This window comes from Gymnoscopelus microlampas (assembly GCF_963454915.1).
Source record: "Gymnoscopelus microlampas genome assembly, chromosome: 19".
NCBI lineage: Eukaryota > Metazoa > Chordata > Actinopteri > Myctophiformes > Myctophidae > Gymnoscopelus > Gymnoscopelus microlampas.
Genome location: NC_139956.1, coordinates 32577148 through 32601900, shown reverse-complemented (window position 1 = coordinate 32601900; position 24753 = coordinate 32577148). Strand labels below are relative to the sequence as shown.

At 42.3% G+C, this 24753-nt stretch overlaps 1 protein-coding gene across 3 annotated transcripts in view; it reads right to left on the bottom strand.

Moving 5' to 3' along the window:
* tbc1d14 (TBC1 domain family, member 14) overlaps positions 1 to 24753 on the bottom strand; it is a 58927-nt gene that overhangs the window by 10703 nt on the left and 23471 nt on the right. For 2 of the 3 annotated variants that reach the window (XM_084043060.1, XM_084043061.1), the window contains 4 exons: positions 7316 to 7443; positions 5306 to 5388; positions 1694 to 1811; positions 1010 to 1116 (listed from right to left, as the gene is read on the bottom strand). In XM_084043060.1, the coding sequence (XP_083899186.1) occupies positions 1010 to 1116; positions 1694 to 1811; positions 5306 to 5388; positions 7316 to 7443 (436 nt within the window). Of the gene's footprint in view, positions 1 to 1009; positions 1117 to 1693; positions 1812 to 5305; positions 5389 to 7315; positions 7444 to 19528; positions 19893 to 24753 lie in introns of those variants that run through there. The other variant, XM_084043062.1, reaches the window with a different exon arrangement.

Below are 24753 nucleotides of genomic sequence, written 5' to 3'. Positions count from 1 at the left end.
GGAAACCTTGTATGTTATTGTAAAAAAAAGGGGGGAGGGAAGGAAAATAGTGAAAATAGCCGATCTGCAAGCTCTCAACGCCTCCCATCCTGAGGCGTTGTGAGCTTGTAGATTGGCTATTTTCACTATTTTTGTCTGACACTCTTGTATGATGAAGTTAGGCATTCATCCAAGAATGACCATATAAAGCTGAAATATGGAGTTTCTGCCCGACAGTGACCATTTACAGCATATTCAGTATATCCCGGTTGCTAATTTATCCTCCATTCTTATACTGTACTACTCTCCATAGCTGCTAAAGGTTTTTTACCACTTGTCTTTTCTTAACCACCCTAACCCTCTAGTCTTAGTGAAACACATCTACACCAAATCTCTTTGCCCCAAAATAGCCGATCTACAAGCTCACAACATGAATAGGGATGCTGAGGTTCAAGTGGTTAAGCTGTATTATATTGTATACCTAGTATCATATCGTGTCGTTATATATTGTTATTGTTCACACAGTCTGCGGAGCATGTCGCACCAACATTTTGCTGCTTGTACAGTACTTGTATGATAACCCCCCTTTCTTCTAGTGACAAATACGTAGAGCATTTTTAATCAGGGGTGACAGGCTGATATGCATTTTTGGGTTGTGAACCAGTTTTCATGATCGTTTTAGAGCTGCAAAAACCTCCACGAGGACCCGGATGTAAACAAATGGTGTCTGGGCGATGGCCGATGGTCGATTTACGGTAGATTTACGGTCTTGGCACTCGATGGGTGTATTTGAAAACACGTAGATCTACAGTACGTGTTTCGGCACACAATGTGTTAAGTTCTACTGAATCTCTTCTCCACTAGTGCCTCCCTAACATTTTAGTTTAGTTTTTTTTATTTGTTGATGAAATTGTCAGTATATTTAGTCATAGTTTTAGTCATCGTAGTTTCGTTTTTTATTTAGTTTTCGTCAATGAAAAAATGTAGTCGACGAACAAATGTTTGTCGACTAAACACTGAAAGTGTGTACCGTGGGTGATGTTGAGCTCATTGCCCACGGCCAGGCTCCAGACCTTGCCTCTGACACTGGGGGGGACGCCCTGCCACCACAACTCTCTCACCCGCCGAGAAGTACACCTAGAGGGGGGAGAATATATGATATCATTGACAGTACGTCAACATTACTTTTCTTCATTGCCAATATGAATTCATAGTCCTACACTTAAGCGTGAGTAAAAAATTGAGAACTGCTCCTATCTGTTATTTTTATTGAACCATGGTGATTTGTGGTATTTTATGCCTAGTGTAAAGAAATAACTTGACATGACATTAATGACATGACATTAATCCAACATCTATGTGGTCAAAATCTAAGTCACATGTCAACTTTCTGACATGCTGCTTCAATGAGTGAAATTCCGTACACACTGGTTTTGGTGAGATGAATATCTCAGTTCCATTTAAATTAACCTGCCTTCACTACAAAAAAAGACTTCTGCTTGCAAAAAAATCACTGACCAATACAGTTGGCAATATTTGGTGCTCTGAGTGGATGTAGTCATAACAAAAAGAGAAGTTTAGATCAATGTGAATAAATCGCACAAAATAAATGCTTCCAGTGACTACAGACCTCAAAATGGTACAAATGGAACCAAATATCCCCCCCTTCAGAGTTTAATTAATTCATTTTACAGTGTCGTTAGCGAGCACTCACATGGTGCTCCAGTTTGGTAGGATCTCCTGGTTCCAGGTCTGGGCGGCCGTGCCGATGCTCTCCTCCAGTCGACATCTGTCCTCCAGCTGTTTCCTCCTCTTCTGAGCATCCTTCATCTCTGCAGGCAGGGAGGGAGGGACAAGGGACAGTCATGGTAAGAGAAGGAAGGAAATACATACACGTACATACTAGAGCGAGACCAATGTCAGAATGTTTAGTCCGATGCCAATCCCGATTTTTGGAGACACCTAGACCACCAGATGCTGATATACCAGTCGCGCTCCAGTACAGTGGTTCTCAAACTTTTTCTCTAGTACAGTGCTTCTCAAACATGCTGTGAACTTGTACATCTGCTATTTTTGAATAGCCAACATATAAATGGATAGGGTGGTTACGATGATTGTGATGCTATGTTAACCCATTAAGACCTGGAACTGTGTCATTTTTAGATTTGAGCTAAAAAGCATTATTTTACACTTTGGGCTATTCAAAAATAGCAGATATACAAGCTCATAGCGCGGCACTGAGTGCCGCGCTACGAGCTTGTAGATCTGCTATTTTTGAAAATTCGTGAAAATGTGTGCAAATCTTTGAATATATATATATTTTAAAGCGAACATTTGTAACTCAAATCTTTGCTTCTGGGGTCCCTGGTACAAAATATTTTGATGGGGGTCCGGCCAAATACATATAATTTTGGGGGTCCTTCACATGAAAAAGTTTGAGCACCACTGATATAGAAACATGCGTTTTTCAGCATGCTGTTGAGATTGAGGAGACATGTAGAATCGGCTTCAGGTCTCAATGGGTTGACTATTTCCTTTTGCTGGGAGACCCCTGGAGCCCTCCCCAAGGACCCCTGGGGGTCCCCAGGCCCCACTTTGAGAACCAACGCTCTAGTACAGTACATAAACAAGATGACGAGGGTGAACGAGAGAGACAGGACGTCCCTCGTGGGGGTTCCTCGAAACTGAAAGGCCCTCGGCTCAGCTTATTAAATGTGTAGATGTAGTATTATCTTTCAATAGGTAGAGTCTGTGTGGTTTCTTATTGAAGTGTGTACCTAAATAGGTGACAGGTAGTCCGAGTGGTTCTGGAATCCTTCTAAAGCGACGTAGTGATATTTTGTTCTTGCTATTTTCTTGTATTGTTTTCATTTTGATCTTGCCTCCTTTTAATTTGTTCTTGATCATGTTCAAAGACACGATACCTCTGCTTTATCATTGGTTATGAGCTACTACAGTATAAATAAGTCACTCCAGGTGAGAAGTGAATGAATAGAATGTCAATGTTCTGTGGAAGCTTACGGGGGTTGAAGAAAGAGGAGAAATGAAGGTGAGACAGAAGGCTGTCAAGCGACGAGCGAGAGAATATACTCATTTATGCTTTGCCACGAAAACGTTTTCGGAAAAGCAAAGCATATTTTTAAAGGGGGCCAATGTCTCAATCTATCCACTAGGTGGTGCATGTGTTCAACTTGTTATGGTTGTTTAACTGTAAACAACCATAACCTGGAAACACCTTTCCAGGAAAGATATCTCCATGTTTACTTAAGTTGACACGGTGAAAATATCAAATGTTGTACCTGCTAGTGAAAAAAGGTGTCGACAACAGTATATATACATAGTGTATTTTCAGTGTAAATGGAATGTATCACTAAGGAGGCGAGGAGATATTTATCTCAAGTCTTTATGCCCCAAAGCCACAGAATTCTTCCCAGCATACAGTGGTGTCTAAAGCCTGTCAGGCAGGGTTGTTTACAGCTGGAGGAGTCGGTGGCAGAAACCTTGAAACCAGCTGATCTCTTTGTTGATCAAACTCAGTGGTGGAAAAAAGTACTCCATTTTTTTTACTTGAGTAAAAGTATCAATACTGCAATGTAGAAATACTCTGTTAGAAGTCGAAGTCCGGAATTCAAAATTGACTTGAGTAAAAGTATCAATACTGCAATGTAGAAATACTCTGTTACAAGTAGAAGTCTGGAATTCAAAATTTACTTGAGTAAAAGTACAAAAGTATTGGTATCAAAATGTATTTAAAGTACCAAAAGTAGAAAGTACTCATTATGCAGAATGTCCCATTTCACAAGTTTTAAAAGCAAGGTGTAAAAATCTAAAATGTATATAGGGCTGAAGTGGTTAATGTATGTTTTGTAATAATAATCTAAATCTACAAAGTAACTAGTAGCTATAGTTTTCAAATAATTGTAGTGGAGTAAAAGTACAATATTTCTATAATAAGTAAATGTGGAAATAATTCACTAAAGTAAAAACACCTCAAAATTGTACTTGAGTACAGTACTTGAGTAAATGTACTTTCCACCACTGTTTACAGCTGGGGAGTCGGTGGCGGAAACCTTGAAACCAGCTGATCTCTTTGGTGATCAAACTCAGACATCAAACACAGGGATAGAATGGGAGCTCCATATCTGTATAAAGTGACATATCGTCTCTATCCGGTGGAAACCTCCTATGTCCAAAACTGTTACTTTTCAGGATTCAAGTAAAGAAATGGCAAAAGCTTGCAGATCTGCTACTTTTGATACTTTTGTGTGACGCTGTAGTATGATCAAGTAGGGCATTCATTTACGAAAAAACACAAAAATATGGAGATATGGTTTCTGCCCGATAGAATACCAAAAATCGAGCATGCAGTCCAAGTGTGTCAACCAGCTCAAAAGAATATAAATACAAACAAAAAAGCCCCACCATGATAGTCTGTGGGAACAGAATATTACAGTGATCCAACATCTAGTGTCAAAAAAGTAATTTTGCTTTCATTTCACGGGGGAATTAACTGATATAATAGTCGTAAATCATTGCAATTGCGCTGGCAGGTTCAATTAGGGAGGCGAGTCACGACATGTTATATAATATATATTTAATGTTGGCTGCCGAAAAACTAAATAAAACAAAGAAAAGGCGAGACCGACGGGCCCAACGAGAACATTCCCAAACTCCCCGACAGTGCGAAATTTGAAGCTTTTTGACCAATTCAAACCGGGAACGCATCTCTGTAACCACTTTATCCATATTGTATCCTTTGGCAATAAAAAAATAGCAGATATACAAGTTCATAGCGCGGCACCGAGTGCCGTGCTATGAACTTGTAGATCTGCTATTTTTGAAAAATCTTGAACATGTGTGCAAATCTTTGAATATACATATTTTAAGCGAGCATTTTTAACTCAAATCTTTGCTTTGAACAAAAATATTTTGAGATGGGGGTCCACGGCCAAATACATATTATTTTGGGGGTCCTTGACATGAAAAAGTTTGAGAACCACTGATATAGAAACATAAGTTCTTTAAAAAAAAAACGGTTAGGATTTAGAAGATATTTGTAGAATATGTATTCAAAGATTTGCACGAATTTTCAGGATAAAAAAAAAATAGGGGAGCTTGTAGATCTGCTATTTTTTAATAGCCAAAGAAATCTAAAATGACGAGAGATGCGTTCCCGGATTGAATGGGTTTAAAAACGGTTCTGAGGCACAAAGGTTCATTTGACAGGACGGTAGAGAAACAGAATGAGTTATGCTACGTGGCATGACGATGAGTCATAGGGATTCATTCATTCATACCCGCGCTGCTGCTGTTGTCATTCACTCACCTCTCTTCTTGGCCTGAGCCACCATCTCTTCATACTGTTGTCGATGTTTCTGGGCCTCTTCGGCTGGCTTGGCAGGCAGATTACTGCAAAACACACACACAGAGAGAGAGCGAGAGAGAGAAATGGGTAAAGCAAGGCTGTGCAAGGTTTCAAAACTGGTCGCCTTGCATTATTTATCATGGCTGAGCTTGTGGCACTTTGAGGGAGGGAAAGGCATCACCGCGCGCGCACACACACACACACACGAGTGACTTTGGGCTTACAGGGTGAATGATTGTTGAGTATAAGTCTGTACGGAGCCGATGATGTACATGCCACTTCTACAGATATTTCTTTCCTAGCTCACAAGGTGTCACATCACAACACTGTTGTATGACGAAGTGTAAAATAGGGCTTAAAGGGATAGTTCACCTCCAAAATGACTTTTTTTTCTATCAATTAGTCACCCCATGGAGACTTATATCGTGGATATCTTTTTTGTTTTTGTCACATTCCTAAGCCAATAATTTGATCGGCTGCCGATCTAAAAACAAAATAATATCCATGAATTCTCAATGGGGTGTCTCAATGGGGTGACTAATCGATAGAAAAAAATATTTTTTAACTATCCCTTTTAATAAGGTGAACTATCGCTTTAAGTGGTTTAGAAGGTTCAGTTCAGTACTGATGCTTGACTGAAATGTCAAGTCTCAAACCTTAGTCCACAACACTGAAACCAGACCCAAGACTTCACTACTTTGTTTCATTCACTTTGTTAGCAGGGGATCGTAGCTAAACTAGCCAGGTGCAATATTTACATGTCTCATGTTTATCTGATGATGGTGGCCATCTCCTTGCTGTGGAGGGGGAGCATTAAAGCCCAGTAGACAACAAATGCAGAAAAGTACTGGACAGTACTGTATGTAGTATGTACACAACAAATGTATGTAGTGTATACTTTAGTAGATATCAACCTTCGCTTTTAAACATCATTCACAACAATTCAAGTTGAAAACGGTGTGAGGTATAACTCTAAAATACTTTAAAGTTCCTAGGTATAAGTAATTCACCCCTTTATAAGTTCATTATGCTGTTTTCCTTATCTAAAATTACCATATTATTACCCTGATAAAAGCCATTCAAATCTAAATAATATCAGTACACCTGGAACTCAGGTTTTTAATGATACAGAGAGCTTTAGCCAAGGTTAACAAAAAGGGGGTTCCAGGGGGTCCCCAGCTAAATTTGTTAATAGTGTTGGCTATTAAAAAATAGCAGATATACCAGCTCACAACGCGTCACTTCGTGCTGTGCTGTACATCTGATATTTTCAATATTATATTATATTTTTCACATTGATCTTCTCTTCTGGAGGTCCCTGGCACGAAATGTTTTCAGACGGAGGTCCTCGGCCAAATACATATCAGTTTGGTGGTCCTTAACATGAAAAAGTTTGAGTACGACTGAACTATGTTATCAAGAGGAAGGTAATGGAGCCCCTCTTAGGAAGACCCATTAAACTTTCAGTAGCATCTCCCTCTCTCTCTCTCAACCGAGGCTTCCTCCCTGTGAGCCAAGGAGAAAATACCAAGTGGAAAAACACTGAATGGAGTCTAATGACCCAGGGGAGGGATGGAGAGAGAGAGAGCAAGAGGGACAGAAACAAACAGACTAGGACTGCAACTTATCGATTATCTTCTTTGCGATTATTCAATTAATCAAAAAATCTCGAAGCGTGTTTTTTGAAAAAGAAATTTAAAAAAATGTGTAATCGACATTTTTTTCTATTTATAATTTTTCAATTTAATTTTTTGTTGTACAACGGTGTCACGCAACAAGAGTGAAAATAGCCGATTAAATTAGATCGACTAAATATTTCACCCCCAAAGCAGACAAGCTATTTTCTGTGTGTGTGTGTGTGTATGTGTATGTGTATGTGTATGTGTGTGTGTGTGTGTGTGTGTGTGTGTGTGTGTGTGTGTGTGTGTGTGTGTGTGTGTGTGTGTGTGTGTGTGTGTGTGTTGGACTTACGCAGGTCTGTCCTCCAATATAAGTGCAGTGGTGGAGAGGGGCTCAAAGTCCAGATTCTTCCTCACGGCCTGCAGCCTGGGAGACGGTGGGTTACCTGGTCCAGCTCTGCCACTCTTGGTTTCATATTCCTGGTGAGGGGACAGAAGACAACACACTTGTTAAGATGACTACAATCAGAGGAGGGCGATTAGTAGTATCCTGGACATTGAATGAGAGCTATTCAACAATCAAAACTTAATAAAGTCGAGGCCTCTTCTAAGGGTTCATGATGAAGCATAAATAATATGTTGGCAACATCCAGTCTAAATAAATGACATAGAAATGCTACAAAAAATAAAAAGACGTTCACCCATGATGAAGGGCTTTTATCCTTTAAAAAGATAGGGCGAGTGATTTTCTTTGGTTAAAATAAGAGTTAAATAGCTCTATATCCTCATAGTACTCATTGCTATAGAGTGTTTGTTCAGAAACAGGGGTCTCCATGTCTCTCCAGTTCTTTATTAAACAGAAAATGGGTACTCTCTCCTGATTGGCTGACATTTTGTCACCTACCTGAAAATTGTATTTTCAGTTTATTAAAGAGCTGGAGAGACAGGGAGACCTCTGTTACTGAACAAACACTCCATAGCAATACTATCAGAATATAGAGCTTTAACCTCTTAACAAAAAACTTTTAGTTTTAACCAAAATATATCACTTACCCTACCTTTAACTATTGCCACAAAAAAAGTGGAGAGTCGGGGTGCCAAAGGCCAAGTGGTTAAGGCCTATATGCTACATATAGGCTCCAATACCTAGTCTGACAGCGAGTCGCAGGTTTGATTCCCGAACACGGCGGCCTTTGCTGCGAGTCACTCCCCGTCTCTCTCTACCCGTTTCCTGTCTCTCTCTACGTTACTATCCAAATAGGCAGAAAAGCCCCAAATACATTTTGCCTCCTAGGGTTCCCAAGGAGGCAAAAATCCAATGCAAAAACAATAGAGGAGGGAGACCACTGTATAATGCAAAAATAGTTTTAATGCCTTCAAACGGCTAGCGTTTCGAGTATGATAACTCTGCCTCAGGCAGCACTGTTGCAGCCTGAGGCAGTTATTTATACCCGAAACGCGTTGTTGAGTGGTCTGTACGGTTTTGAGCCAATCATTTGTTCATTTGCCTAAACAAAAAGTTGTTTTGAAGAGATTAAAACTATTTTTGTCTTCCTCACACGTAATAATGTACATTTACAAAGAAAAATGTTGAATGTTGAATGTTGAACAAGTCAAATCAGTAAAAAAATAAAATAATACAAATAAATGCATAAATGAATGATCTGAAAACAAAAAGAACCACACACAATGCACAAAATATAACACATGACAAACATTAAGACGCCGCAAATCCTAAGCAGACTTGTGAGCTATGGACTAAGGATAATTCCTTTTAACAGGTCGTTCATGAAAGTCCTTGCGGTCTTGTTTCCAATGAGAACCTGTGAGCAATTAGGGGTTAAGAGTCTTGCTCAGGGACAAATTTCATTTCATCGACACATATGACTAAACGTATGTCTTAAGACAAGCTAGAAGGGAAAGAAGACCTAGACCTAATACAAAGGGATCAACTGTTCTAAAGCCTCGGGGTGACAATAGAAGGAGGCACGATTGCTAGTAACACTTTAATCAGCGCTGTGGAATGGACTAAATGAATTGGTCAAGAGGCCTGAGCGCATTTCATCTGACATCCCTGTGGGGAGAGACAGACCTGCACGGAAATGGACTCCAGCCAAGGAGTTCCCCCTAAATGCAGTGGTGGAAAAAGTACTCGTATTGTTTACTTAAGTAAAAGTAACAATACTGCAATGCAGAAATACTCTTTTACAAGTAAAAGTCCAGAATTCAAAATGTACTCGAGTAAAAGTACAAAAGTATTGGTATCAAAATGTACTTAAAGTACCAAAAGTAAAAGTACTCATTGTGCAGTTCAAAATGTTTTTAAAAAATCGTTTGTGAGCTTGTAAATCAGCTATTTTCAAATGGCCGAAATTAATATATGGCTGAAGTGGTTAGTGTATGTTTTGTAATAATAATAAAAATTAGTAACTAAAGTTTTCAAATAATTGTAGTGGAGTAAAATTACAATATTTGCCTCTGAGATGTAGTGGGGAAGAAGTAAAAGTACTGAACATTTGAAATAAGTAGTGTAAAAGTTCCTCAAAATGTTACATAAGTACAGTACTTGAGTAATGCACTTAAGTTACTTTACACCACTGCCTAAATGTGATGAGCTACCAGGGTGCCTGGCCAACATGTAAGGTATCAACAGTGTTCAATAATTAGCTTATTAAAAAATAACAAAGATTATCACAATGTGACACGGTGTGAACTTGTATATCGGCTATTTTTGCTATCGTTCAGTAGTAGTAGTAGTAGTATATCCACAAGTTTCCTAGGGCGTTGTGGGCATCACTTCCTGTCGATTTGATCCCTGATACCTGATCAAATCGACAGGAAGTGATGCCCACAACGCCCTAGGAAACTTTTGGATAGGACAAAAAATGTCCCTCCCACCCATTTATTTTTTACAAATCAAACCCTGGATGTAACAACATGACATGAATGTCCATCAGAGCATTCGTTCTAAGGTTCTGTTGCAGTGTTTTGCTCTGTAACTCTGTATGCCACCGCAACTCAGACAGCAGCTCAGACAGTTACGCAACTTGAGTTGAGTTTGATATTAGATTCTGAATCAAGCTCGCTTTCAGGCTCAATGTCAGCTGAGCTCTGTTTAGCTTCAAACCGCCGGCAATGATGAGTCACAACATACTGTAATATCCATATCCATTATCCAGACACACACACACACACACACCAATCAGAACATTGGTGGAATAGCATTTCTGAAAAAGACTGATGGTTGACGCATGCAGAATCCCATCTGGGGATGATTACCACTGGGAGAAATGGATGGCTGCAGAGCCAATTCAGAAGCACAAACTTGTTTGAATTTTAACGGATGCAGGGCGACCTGAAAGCCAAGTGGTTTGGACGCATACTTCACGGACGCAAAATGCCTTGATCAGCGGGTCACATGTTCTATTCCCAACTGGCTGGAATATTTGTTGTATATCGTTCCTCTACTCTCTCTCTCTCTCTGCATTTCTTGTCTCTCTACCACCATCAAATAAAGGCTTGAAAAAATGCACCAAAAAAATAAAAGATAGCAAATTCAACTAATATGGTAAGATAATACAGTACAGTACTTGTGTACTCTCACACACACACACACACACACACACACACACACACACACACACACACACACACACACACACACACACACACACACACACACACACACACACACACACACTCACTGAGGAGAATGTTCTCACATCCTCGTGAAAAGGTTGCTTCTGGCCTCTTAGCTTTTGTCAGTGTGTATCTAATGAGTGTGAGGGGTCTCTTAAGCCTGTAGTGGGGATACAGCTATCGCTTATCTCCTTGGTGGAGCCTTAGGTGAGCCAGGCAGTAGCAGAATACAACAGCAGCGATGGCAAAAACACAGAACTGTGTGGGGACGATTAAAAGGCATAACAATTAAATTGTGAGGGGAAAAAAATGGAAGAGAAAAGAAAAACCGACATGTGGCAGCCACTCGTTCCACCGCCTGACTGAATCCCTGTGTACACTAATAGCAGCACTTCACTTGGGAGCTTTAAACAATGTAGGTCAGGGAAGACCTGCATGTTTAAAAAAAAGAGGTCGTCTAAAGCAGTGGTTCTTAACCTGTGGGTCGGGACCGACAGGGGGGCCCACACATGATTTTTGGGGGGTCCCCAGATGACAGTGAAGTGACAATTTAAGGACTTTTAAGAGCTTTTTAATACCTGAAAAAATACCATTACTGCATAAAAACTACTCAAACAAACTATACTATAAAAACTGGTCAAACATTGGCTAAATTGTCTAATGATATAAGAAAGAGGCAAAACATTTGAAAATAGCAGATGGAAGCTCACAACGCCTCGCAATCAGCTATTTTCACAATTTGTATCTATGGAACCGAGTCAAACCAAATGTAATGCATAAACTCCTACAATTCCAAGGGCTTGTCAAGGTGGGGGGTCCCCAGTTCAAATATGATTATTTTGGGGGTCCCGGCCTAAAAAGGTTGAGAACCACTGGTCTAAAGCAGTGGTTCTTCACCTGGGGGTGGGGGCCTGTTTGTTGCCTTACAGTTTTAATCGGGCAGCTTTCTCCCTGACTGACACGCATGTAAACACATGCATGTGAACTCACACACACACACACACACACACATACATGTTGCCTCCAGAGTACGCTCAGAGCTTTGCTTCACTGCAGAGAGGGACGTCCACATTGATCAGCACAGGCCTGAGGCCTCTGGGGGAAAAGCTCATGGGTGCGAGACTGTGTGTGTGTGTGTGTGTGTGTGTGTGTGTGTGTGTGTGTGTGTGTGTGTGTGTGTGTGTGTGTGTGTGTGTGTGTGTGTGTGTGTGTGTGTGTGTGTGTGTGTGTGTGTGTGTGTGTGTGAGTGTGTGTGTGTCACAAGCATGATCCATGTTTGCTATAGCGACTCAGCCTGGGTTATTAATCTGGCATTGTGTTTCTGTCTCGGCACGGCGCTGCTTCGATCGCCCCCCGGGGGACGAATATATTTAATTGAATTTGATTGTGCCGAGGGAGGGGGGTGGGGGGGGGGGGCGTAGCAAGCAAGACAAGGTGGCATTGTGGGACAGAGGCTGTGGTCCAAAGAGAGAGAGGGAGAGAGTCAGAGAAAAGACAATATACAGAAGCCTGGTGTCACAGGAAGTAAACAGGTGCCACCACCAGTCACATCTACATGTTCTCTTCATAATTATTCATTACACAATTCATATACTTTTTTACATAATTGATTCAATTGATTAGTTTGATTAACTGTTGCACTCCTAAACAAAAAGGTCAGGGAAAACTGTTGGCACTGCAGAGGACAAAAGTAAGACGAACAAGATTGAAACGGCGATGGGAGATTCGATTTTGTTGAATCGAAAGGTAGCAAAATGACGTATATAATGTCAGTTTGTCATACGGCGGCAAGGTATAGTGGCATAGTAGCTGCAGACATACAGTACAGTACCGGTGGGGGGCAATTCAACCTGTTTATACCCCACAAAGATGTACGCCGCCGCTACCAAATGACACTTGACGCCACCCTTCAGGATTTTTGGCACGCACTATTGGTTAGCCGTACAATGTTTCTTTGCCTTCAAGGAATGAGGACTGGCGAAAGAGGTACAGTAACAGTATATGAAGACAGAAAAGAAAAAAAGTCTACTGAGACAGTTGAGTGGACCAGTGACAGAGGCAGCCAACAGATAAACCCACGGAAAGCTCTTCATATTTGGATTGAGGTGATTGATTGTTGAGAATGCATACAGTACAGCAAGTGCAAGACCATGAGTCACCCTTCTGAGACACGAGGAGGGGGGGGGAGAGAGAGAGAGAGAGATGAGTCTCTACTGCAGTGGTTTTCAACCTTTTTCATATCAAGGTCCATTATTTATTGGGCATTTGCGCCAAGGACCACAATTTGATGAGATTTAGCCTCTCAGACCCAAGACAAATATTTTGTTATCGTTGGATACGATTTTGAACACAATTCCATGCTGTATTGATGTTGGTACCATAGGAGAGATAACAGGCAAACGTTGATCAATATAATTCTTTAATTAAGCAGATATTTAACAATAATTTTACTCTTGAGAGCATAAAATGAAACCAAATGGACCCTTCATTTTACGCTCTCAAGAGTTAAAGATAAGGGTCCATTTGGTTACCAACTCTCCATCATTTATCTGGGGACCACCTGAAACCCCCTGAAGGACCACTGGTGGTCCCCGGACCACTGGTTGAGAACCACTGGTTGAGAACCACTGCTCTACTGCGTCCTCCCTGCTCTACCTGTCCTCACATCCACCTCCTTTCTTTCTGCGCCTCAAGTGCCTTCCCCTCCTCAGGTTCAGTTCTTTGTAGTACAGAAGCATTCATCTTAGCGTTATCGCAGGGCTCCGGTTTTTGGCCCTAATGAACAAAAGGCGCTGGGTCGAGGCGGGCATATTTTAAAGCACTTTTTTTAAGGGTTTCTGCTGACACGTAATTATGATTACAGTTTCTTGACACCCTCCACACATCACCACAATAACCGTTACTTTGAAAATAGTTGCTTGCGCATTTTCTGTCCTTGTTTTGTTGGTTTCACTTTGAGGTTTTTGTGGAGGCTTACAAAAGCCAAACTCAAACACCTCAAAAATAGAGCGTGTCCGCAACACACACTTTTTAGACTTACTCCCACCGTGTTTATTGCAAGATCAACGTTTCAAACTTCATTCCTGATGAAGCATTGATCTTGCAATCATCACACAGTAGTAACAGTAAGTCTAACAGTGTTGCAGAGTTTAATTTCTTTCTTTTTTTATGCTGATCTTTTTTTCCTGCATTTGATTACTGCAGTGGATGTGCAAGCTGCATTATCTGCATGTATAATAGCAGGTTCAGTCTCTCCCAGCACTCCGTATACTGTCAAATAAAGAGCCATTCTATAAGCGCAATGCTGTTTTTCATTTAAGCAATTAAGACTGGGAAAGCATTCGTGTCATTTTAGGTTTCTTGGCCATTCAAAAATAGAAAATCTACAAGATCAGAGCTTGTAGATATGCTATTTTTTTTTTAAATCGTGATAATGTGTGCACATCTTTGAATACATATATACACATTTTGAACTCAAATCTTCTGGGGGTCCCTGGAACAAAATATTTTGAGATGTGGGGGGGAGGGTCTGCAGACAAATACATATCATTTTGGGTGGTCCTTGACATGAAAAAAGTTTGAGAACGACTATTATAGCAACATACGTTTTCTTTTACTGTTAGGATTTAAAAGACATTTGTAAAATCCCCAGAAACTTTGATTTGAGCTAAAGATGTTCGCTTTAAAAAACATATATATTCAAAGACTGCACTCGGTGCCGCACTATGAGCTTGTATATCTGCTATTTTTGAATAGCCCAAAGAAATCTTTAAATGACAAAGTTGCGTTCCCGATCTTAACTCATTCAGTGGCCAGCTTATTTATGGAATTTTGGCTCTGAGTGCCACAGCTAAAATTCATTGTAAAAAAAAAGTGCTTGGGAGCCGAGATACAGCCTTTTTAAGTTATAAGTTAAACAAAGAGTGAATGGAGCAGCAAATCTTCAAATCATCATATCTTGGGTTCTGAACATGTTTAAAAAAATAATAATAATAAAAAAAATCATTTTTTTTCCCCATGACGTCTTAGACGTCATGTGGCGCACGGGGCGTCAGGCCACGTGACGTCTTAGACGTCATGTGGCACTGGATGAGTTAATGGATTAATTGCTGCTTTTTATATGCTGGATATGTTTTCCACCTGCACAAGAAACACTTCTGCCTTCCATAGGGCCATCTGCCATCACTGCAGAGGCTCAGGAGGTAGTGCAGCCGGCCGCTTGGGGGAAACGGAAGGTTCCCAGTTCGGTTCCCCAGCTTCCCCTGTGTTAGTGTCGAAGTGGCCCTTGAGCAAGACACTGAACCCCCTAACTGCTCCTCCTTGTATTAGTTTCCTCTGGCTGTCAGTGTGTGAATGTGTGTGTGTGAATGAATGGGGGAATGTAATGCACATTGTAAAGCGCTTTGGATAAAGGTGCTATATAAATGCACCATTTACCATTTATCCATTGCAAAAATATATATATGCACATTGAAACATCCCCCCCACCCATGCACCATTATATATTGATTTGACTGTGCCTTCCTGTTGTATTTGTTCTGTGTCCCTTTCTTCTCTGTCCTCTTTCCCTAAACTAATGCTTAATGGCAATTTTGAGAGCTTGCACCAAAACAATATTTCACCCACTCTTTGTGTGTCAATAAAGCTGAAGCAACAACAGTCATAGTTTATGTTGTGGTAAAGTAATACTTTGTTGTATAGCAGTGGTTCTCAACCAGTTGTCCGGGGACCACCAGTGGTCCTTGAGGAGGTTCCAGGTGGTCCACAGCTAAATGATGCAGAGTTGGTAACCAAATGGACCCTTATCTTTAACTCTTGAGAGTGTAAAATGAAAACAAATGCACCCGTTCCCGGGTGAGTTAAATTATTGTTAAAACATCTGCATTTACTTAATTGAAGAATTGTTATTATGATCAATGTTTGCCTGTTATCTCTCCTATTGGTACCAACATCAATACAGAATGGAATTGTGGACAAAATGGTATCCAACGACAACAAAGTATTCTAAGTCTTGGGTCTGAGAGGCTAAATCTCATCAAATGGAGGTCCGTGGCTCAAATGCCGAATAAATAATGGACCTTGATATGAAAAGGGTTGAAAACCACTGTTGAATAGAAATGTTAAATCACTTCCCTTTCTAGCATTCCTGACCTTAGATAAATAGTGTTCACATTCAAGCATTTCCACTGTGCATGCAAACCCTGTTAACTTAAAGGAACGACAAGCTACACTGACTTGACTTGACTCGTTCAACAGCCGGCAGCTGTGTGCACAGGTTATTGTCACACAGGCATGTAAAAGATATGCTTTTATTATAAAAGTAGGCCCGAGGACAAGCTATTACAGAGCCTTAGTAACCATGTCAATGCTTATACTGCTGAGGAGAGAGAGAGAGAGAGAGAGAGAGAGAGAGAGAAGAGGATAGGAGAGCGGAAGCAAAGTGGGGGGTGAAACCTGGCACTTCAGCAGCACTGCAGGTGTCACTAGAGCAAGGTGAAACAGAACAAAAAGCTTTCTGTGCGTGTGTGTGTGTGTGTGTGTGTGTGTGTGTGTGTGTGTGTGTGTGTGTGTGTGTGTGTGTGTGTGTGTGTGTGTGTGTGTGTGTGTGTGTGTGTGTGTGTGTGTGTGTGTGTGTCTACTACTACATTTGCAGTGGTGGAAAGTAACTAAGTACATGTACTCAAGTACTGTACTTGAGAACAAATTTGAGGAATTTTTACTTTACTGGATTATTTTACAATTTCAGTACTTTTACTTCTACTCCACTACATCTCAGAGGCAAATGTTGTACTTTTTACTCCACTTATTTCATTATTTAAGTACATTTTGATGCCAATACTTTCATACTTTTACTCAAGTACATTTTTAACAGAGTATTTCTACATTGCAGTATTGATACTTTTACTTAAGTAAAAAATGTGAGTACTTTTCCCACCACTGTACATTTGTAGGACGTGAGTGAGAACAAAGCATTTATGTGTAAAGTAAGGAATAATCTGATTTTAAAGGGTTGTCGAAATCAGGAATGATAACTATAAATATATCATAAAAGAAAAAACTCCTTGGATGGTGGAGTCCACACCACAACTATAACGACAACGACGAATGATGACGTTAGGATCACTTTCTGAGCAAACTGACTGACTGAAAAGCCATCCGAATTTACGGGTTCAACGCGTCACATTCATCACGTTTACAGAACGTTATCGTTCAGTGTATGGTTATCTTTAGTTATCGTTCTTGGTCTGGACGGCTCTTTACAGATAATAAGAACGTGCGGCACTCCAATAGATTTAAGGGTGTGCGAGTGTGAGTCATGTTTGTGAGTCACAAGTACACACACCAATATCAAAGGCACAAGGGTACAGCTATACTATAGTGAGGCAATCTCTCACTTTTACCAAACACAGCTACCCATCCAATGAATGAACAAATCAAGTTCATATTATTATTGCTGCTACTACTTGCGTACAGATGGGGGTTATGACACGATAAGTGCAGCAAAGGCTAACTACAATCACATTCAACTGCTATTAAGCACAATTCATACTGAGCCATCACTAAAGCATCAATAATGCTAGACGTTTTATAGTGGGCTATGTGGGGGTCTCTCTCGTTAACAAAAGCATTAGTGTATAATTAATTATATTGCAATTTCATGTGACAGGTAACTTTTGCCTTGTTCTTGTCCAAACTGAACCGAATGGGTAGCTCTACAATGCCCTTGCAGTAGTGTTGACTGTGAATGTTACTGTAAGATAGCCAGGCTATAGGCTACATTAGCCTCTTGCTAACTATACAGTGGGGAGGTGCTTTTAGCTGCCCTGGGTGGCAACTGTGTCCCAGGGCAACCCGTCACCAGGGGAACCTGCCTTGTCATGCCAGGTTTGGGAAAACCTCTCTGATTTCCTGCTAATGACGTAATGACGTAATGACTCGCTGACTGGCTGACTGTCTTGACTGACTGGCAACCTGGCTGGCTGAGTGACTTGACTGACCTTTAAGGGAAAAAGACTTGACACCGCGAACCAGCACTCGGTAAATAAATTAAGTCGACAATGAAACAGGACTCAGCAAAAGTACAAGTAGTGAGACGGGATCTATACGCATGAAACATTTGAATAGCCTTAGCAGAAGAATGCCTTGCAGACCATTTAGATAGTTTCACAGATGGCATCAAAACTACACGGATGACAAAAGAATATCTAAATGACTCCAGACGTTTTTTAAATAAATTCCATGCTCGACGTGGCCTTATGTAGATGACATTTGGTTTGTTGTTCATGTAAACTGAATAACGACACAGGCAGAAGCATGGCGTTCTGCCTGGCTTCAGAAGCATGGCGTTCTGCCTGGGTTTTTACAAAACACTAAATTACTCGCGACTCACCGCTGATTTGATCTCCACACCGCATGAGGTCATATTCTGAGGTTATTTTGGAAAGTGTGTCAACCACACTTCTGCATGGCAACGTTGAACAATAGAATTGAACAAAGTCAGCCAGTGCCGTTTTTGCATGCGTGTGTATGAGGCCAACCTAACCTGGAGACGTGTCACTTTCAGACAAAAGTGACACATCTCCCCTTCTCAAGACACAAATCTCTCAGCCTCAGAGACCTACTTTTACAATCAATAACACTGAAGGTGGCTCACTCAAGATCCTTATCCTTTGGATTTTGTTTGGGGAGGGGGGGCTACCTTATAATCCCACAGAGAAAAGCTTCATCTAGCTGATGGCTAGCCTGGAAATCAGACAAATCTGCCATTGAAAAAAAAAACTTCAATGGCAGACACAAGGTTGATCAAAGTATCCCAGTCAGAATCAGACATTTATCAATAACTTGGCCTCAGGCTAAGTTTCACTTAAAATGTCACCGGTGTGCAAAGATGCTTGATGGTGGAAGGCCTTCAGTAGTTCATTTTAAAACAGGCTTCATCCCTGCCTGTTTAAATAATTTGTTTCCACTATATTAACGACTGATTCTCCCCATGCCTGGTCAACGACGCTCATTCAATTCAAACACGCCTGAGGACCGTCGTATGTGCAATTCGCTACTGTTCAAAACTGGTACTAAATATAAAACGTTTAAGCTTAAAGTGACTGACAACACGATTAAAGTTTTAGAAGGAAAAAAGTAATCGGTATGAATTGTGTCTGTGTGCAATAGAGCGAGAGCGAGAAAGCGAGACAGAAGTCACAGCCGGCTGTCGCGTGGTGTCCGACAGTGTAAAGGTCACTGGCCTCTCCCTGGAGGGGCACAGGATACATCATCATTCTGGCCCGGGGACAGGAAGACGCACTGAATTTGTGAGAGGGAAAAACACTGTTTCTACGTTAGGATTCTGCAGGGACAGATTAGCAAGCCTAGGGGACTGCGACTGCTGCAGTAGTCTGTGGAGGCAAGGAACAATGAGAGAATCATACAATATTCAGCGAGACAAGGCGAGATGGAAAACCCATCAGCGCTGACCTAGATATAATATGCCAAACTTTGAAATAAGAAGCCAGAAGAACAGCGAAGACTCAACAGCGACGTCCCCACTGCTAAACTCGTTCTCCCCCAGGAACGGAACACGATGATCCACCAGAGACATCTTGACTGCGCACAGAACACAACGACCTCTCGTCGGCTGTTAATTATCTGAGAGGAAATGGACAAAGATAGGCAGGCATCCTCCACGCCAGCCAACCCCCCCCACCCTCCCCTTTCAAGAGCACTGACTTGAAAGGGTCTATTATGTCAAGCAAGCCCCCCCCCCAGCCATCCTCTTCCCTCACGCTCTGACACACTATCAATTGCTCCGTTTCTGTGGGAAGGAGACAAGAGTGCGAGGACAGTGGACCGCTGAGCTCACACGCTTCTTTTCACCACCCAACACACACACACACACACGCACACACACGCAGAGTGGAAGCTCACTCACCATGAAAGCTGTGATTCCGTACAGGCAGACAGACAGACCTCTCCGGTATAGTGCGGTGTGGGAGGGGGGTGTGTGTGTGTGTGTGTGTGTGTGTGTGTGTGTGTGGTGGTGCGGGGGTTATTTCCAAGTCTAGCCTATATCGTCATGGCTTCTTCAGCCAGGCTCACTCCTGACGACGGGGACGCCCGGGGAGGACTGGAGGAGGTCGAAGCGCACAAGGGCAAGGGGACGGAGAGACGTCCGATGGTGGGTCGATGCGGCAGCATGATATACCTTCCCTCTCTTTCTTCCTGACTCCCTCTACCCCTTTCTGTATTGCTCTGTCTCTCTCCCTCTCTCTAGCGCTCTCCTCCTCCCTCCCTCTCTCGCTCTCTCTCTCTCTCTCTCCACAACGACGCTATGACTGAGAGGCTCCGCATCAGCGCAGAGTGCAGCGGATCAGATCTCTCGCTGGGATGTGTGTGCGTGTGTGTGTGTGTGTGTGTGTGCGCAGACGCGAGCACGAGTGTGTCAGCGAATCAGAGCCGCCGCGCACCATTAGTCACCATCGCTGCACCGGATAATACGAGCTCGGTGCTCTCCTGTGCGATGCCAGCCATTCTAAATCAACCTTGGAGAAATAGATGTGGAGACCTCTGCTCTTTGCCATAATCTACTCAGTCTGGGCTCAGAGAAGGAGTGCTCTGGCAGTGTGTCAGATCATGTCTCTCTCTCGTGTGTGTGTGTGTGTGTGTGTGTGTGTGTGTGTGTGTGTGTGTGTGTGTGTGTGTGTGTGTGTGTGTGTGTGTGTGTGTGTGTGTGTGTGTGTGTGTGTGTGTGTGTGTGTGTGTGTGTGTGTGTGTGTGTGTGTGTGTGTCCGGAGCTAATCTTACAAACTGCTGGTCTGGAGCGATCAGTGGCAATTTTCTTGGGCACAGTAGTTTTTCACGTTTTGATCAGTTGTATAATGGGAGTCAAAGGGGTTCAGATCAGGCTGAAACCTTAACCAGAGATCCACATGATTAGAATATTCAGTTTCTACAACTTAGTGATGTCAGCAAGTTATTTTCCCTTTGAGTCTAAACTCTACAGGGAGCTCCATGGAAGACAGGGCCAGGACAGCTGAGGTTCAAAGACGGGCTGGTCCTCAGTTGGGTGAGCTACGGAACATCACTGGCTTCCGGGAATTGTGCTGGGTATGTTGTCCGATTTCAACTCAATACCGAGGCCACAGCTTGGTGACTCAGAACATCCATACTGTGCAATATGACGGACCAGGACGTAACAGAACTATTACTTTGTCTTTCCAACCAAAGAAACCATATTATGTTCCCAAATTTATTTTTACTTTTTTTTTTTATGTAGGCAGTCTTTTGCTTTTATTTAGACAGGAGTGCATAAACAGGAAATTAAGCGGGCAGAGAATGGGGAAAGACATGCAACACAGCTCTCCAGCTGGAATCAAACTGATTATGTGGTCGACACACACAAGCCAGTCATCTACAGGTGCACCGGGCAAAATTAGATTCTAATATTTACACTTGACCTGCTGTCTTAGCTAGGCTATATTTATAAGTAATAAAAAGTGGAAGGGGGCAGCACTGCATCCTTGGTGGAGGTTTAAGAATATTTCAGAACTTCGGTCAGACACTGGCTAGCAGACCCCATATTTAGCATTGCCACAAAATGCTAACAAGCCTCAAGTGGGCATTTCTCAATAACTGAAGTGCCGTTTTAAAAAACGGGATTATCCCTTTAACCTCCTCCTCCTCCTCCTCCTGGAGGCAATAAAGCGTGACAGGCAAACACACAATGTTCTTCTGCAGGGTACTCGCCCTGCTAGCGGTTGCCATGGCGAGACAAAAGCCTGTAAGTCTATCCTTGTTAACTGACCCCTGAGGCCCGATATAAGGTTACCACCACAAACGACATGGACGTAGGGTTTAGAGGTGTGACTGTGCGTGCCTCTCGTCTTCGCATCGGTCTACGCATTCCGTAAAAAAAAAGAAAACATTTCAGTGTACGAGGGGTTCAATTTCTTATCAATCCAGCAAATTGCAATGGAGAAGGGCTGAGGGATCCTAATAATAGGCCTTCCACACCAGTCTCCCACACACACACACACACACAGCACAGAGAGGGGAATGTGCTGCGTTTCAGCCTGTGTGTCATCGACTTCCCTGGGTAAATGGTAGTAATAGCAGGCTTCTCCAAGCCCTGATTACACACTGATGTCTCCATCCTTGAGTATACTTCAACCTGCCTTTTGTTGAAGAGCCTAGTCCAACATTTTCCTTTCAACATTCTGAGAAGTACAAGGCACTGTTAGTCAGTCAGTGAGTCACGCCATCTAGCTACTCTAGCCTGTGTAATAATATGAACCAGAATTTTGCATTGACTATTAACTCAATGGACTAATCTGACAACATGAAAAGCTATTTGGGCCGTTATTACCTTACCGTTATTACCTTATTACCTTACCGGCAAAGGCCCGTTATTTGGGCCTTTGCCGGTAAGTGCCAATATTGTACCTTCTGTGCGATTCTGAGACGACTCCTTCTCGCTGCGGGCTACCGTTGTGTAGCCTACTGGTTGACGAGTAGTACTGTCTGAAGCTCATTACGTGCAATATCTCCCCTGGCCAAGCAGGGATTCCAACTCCTGTTAACTCCTGTGCAGGAGACCCGCGTTCGAATCCCAGGTAATACATGAAACTTACAAATTGTTGTTTTAAATCCGTGAGTGTACAAATATAACCAAATGGACCCATAAGGCTCCATTTGGACACTCTCAGTGAATTAACACTGCGTATTTGACTGTGTGTTCTGCTGTTCTGAGGCCAGGACAGGTGTTCTTTGAACTTGGCCGTGTGCAGCTGGACAAGGCTTTGATTGCCATTCAAATGTTATTGTGTACACACAGTCCCACACACACACACACACACACACACACCGCCACACGCACCCGCACACGCTCAAACACGTTGTACAAGAGGCAAGTACCAGGGAACGCCGTGGGGGCATCTTTGTTCCAAACAAAAGCGGCTCGTATGGAACGCCTGCACGTGTCACATTTCACCCCTGAACGCTACGCTATCTCAAAAAGAATAGAAAGATTGCTGGAAAAACACTACGGTTTTCTTTACAGCCCAATGGTATTCTTACAAATAACAATAAAGCTGAAGGGTTAAATAGCCCTATAAACACACCCTCAACACACACACACACACAAACACAGTCACACACACACACACACACCTTATAGCTATTATAGCTTTGTCACTTTCTAAGTCCTGTTACATAAAGGACATGTCAGCAGTGGTGTAAAGTAACTAAGTACTTTTACTCAAGTACAGTTTTGAGGTATTTTTACTTTACTAGAGTATTTCCAATTTTCAGTACTTTTACTTCCACTCCACTACATCTCAGAGGCAAATGTTGTAATTTTTACTCCACCACAATTATTTGAAAGCTTTAGTTACTAGTTACTTTGTAGACTTTGATTATAATTACAAAACATACAGTAACCACTTCACCCTATGCACATTTCGGCAATTTGAAGATAGCCAATCTACAAGCTCACAATGCGCCGCGATGCGACGCATTGTGAGCTTGTAGATCTGCTATTTTCAAAAGATTTTTTGGAAAACTTGGGAAAACTTTCTGCATAACGAGTACTTTTACTTTTGGTACTTTAAGTACATTTTGATGCCATTACTTTTTTTGTTGTATTCCGGACGTTTACTTGCAACAGAGTAGTTCTAAATTGCAGTATGGATACTTTTACTTAAGTAAAAAATGTGAGTACTTCTTCCACCAATGCATGTCAGCAGATAGTATCTGTGCCCTACAGAAGAGACGGGCCATAACAGCCGTTCTCCCTTTACGGGAGCTATAGCATGGTGCAAAAAGATATAGCTCAGCCACCCACACTAAAAGCTTTTATCACATCTATAGCTGCGCACTCAGCCACATGACCTGTGTGAACCACTGCTGCTTCAGCAGATAGAGGCAAAACTACCCAAGCGGTGATAATGTACAAAGCACAGATTTTCAGATTCTTCTCAACAGACTTTTTAATCTAGCATATGATTGTTTCAAAATCGCTGACACAGCTAAAACAATGTTTGCACCATGCAAGGTTATTGAGCAGACATGGGCTGATGAATAAGTTTGCTCAGAGCGTCCAATTTACTTGATAATTTGTGAATGAAATCTTCATTTTAACTTGGTCCCAAGTGGCTTAAAGGGGGACGACCAAAGGCGATGGCGATTTTTTATGAAATACACTGTTACGAACATTCAGGGCATACTTAGGAAACATTCAGGGCATAGTTGCCAGCAATAGCCTATATATGGAGATCCCCATAGATGGAGATAATAGACCTGCAAAGTCGTCATAGAGACCCAAACGTGCCATATGTACGGAGTCTGACATCAGCGAACCCTTCCCCGAAACTCCATGTATAGACATAGCCATCACGTCCAGGGCTGAAGTCTTGATCCCATATTTGGCCATAACTAACATCGGCAGCTCCATATATGGAGACGTCCGACACTATCTGACATCATCATAGTGATGTCAGGACCGCAAGCCAGCATTATAAGAAGAGGCTCGAAACCTCTCAGATAGACACGATTCCAGAGCGATTCCGAGAGACATCTTAACTCTCTCCCGAGTACCAGGAGATTGGCTGGCCTTACAACCCAGTTAATCACAGATTGCATATTCAGGACGACTAGCTGGCCTTACAACCCAGCTAGGCCTTCAGAGTGGCTCTTGAGTCCGGTTCTAAAGAACCAGTCGATTATCAATGTTATATTTGGTCCCTCGTGGAGAGCCGGATTCAAAGCTTACTGTGAAGGCGCAATATGCCAAAAGCCACAAAGAAAAGGAAACATCAAGAGCGGTCAACGGACTCTGGTCCTGCCGCGCGGACAGTACGGGGAGGTCATACCGAAGGCGACCTGACTGAAGGGGTACCCACGTCTGCCTTGGACGCCTCTATGAACGAGCTGGTGGAAGGGCTCCGACATGAAGGAACACTGAGAGAGCTCCGGCAGCGGATTCAACAGCAGTCCCGAACAATCCAAGAACTGTCAGAAGGAATGAGGAATGGTACAGACACAAGCTGTCCAGTGCCAACCAATGGTTCCGGACCCATCAACCCCCCACCGGAGCCTCAGGCCGGTCCTAGCAAGCAGGGACCCCCAGCTCAGATCACGGAGCCCATCACCTGGCTTGAG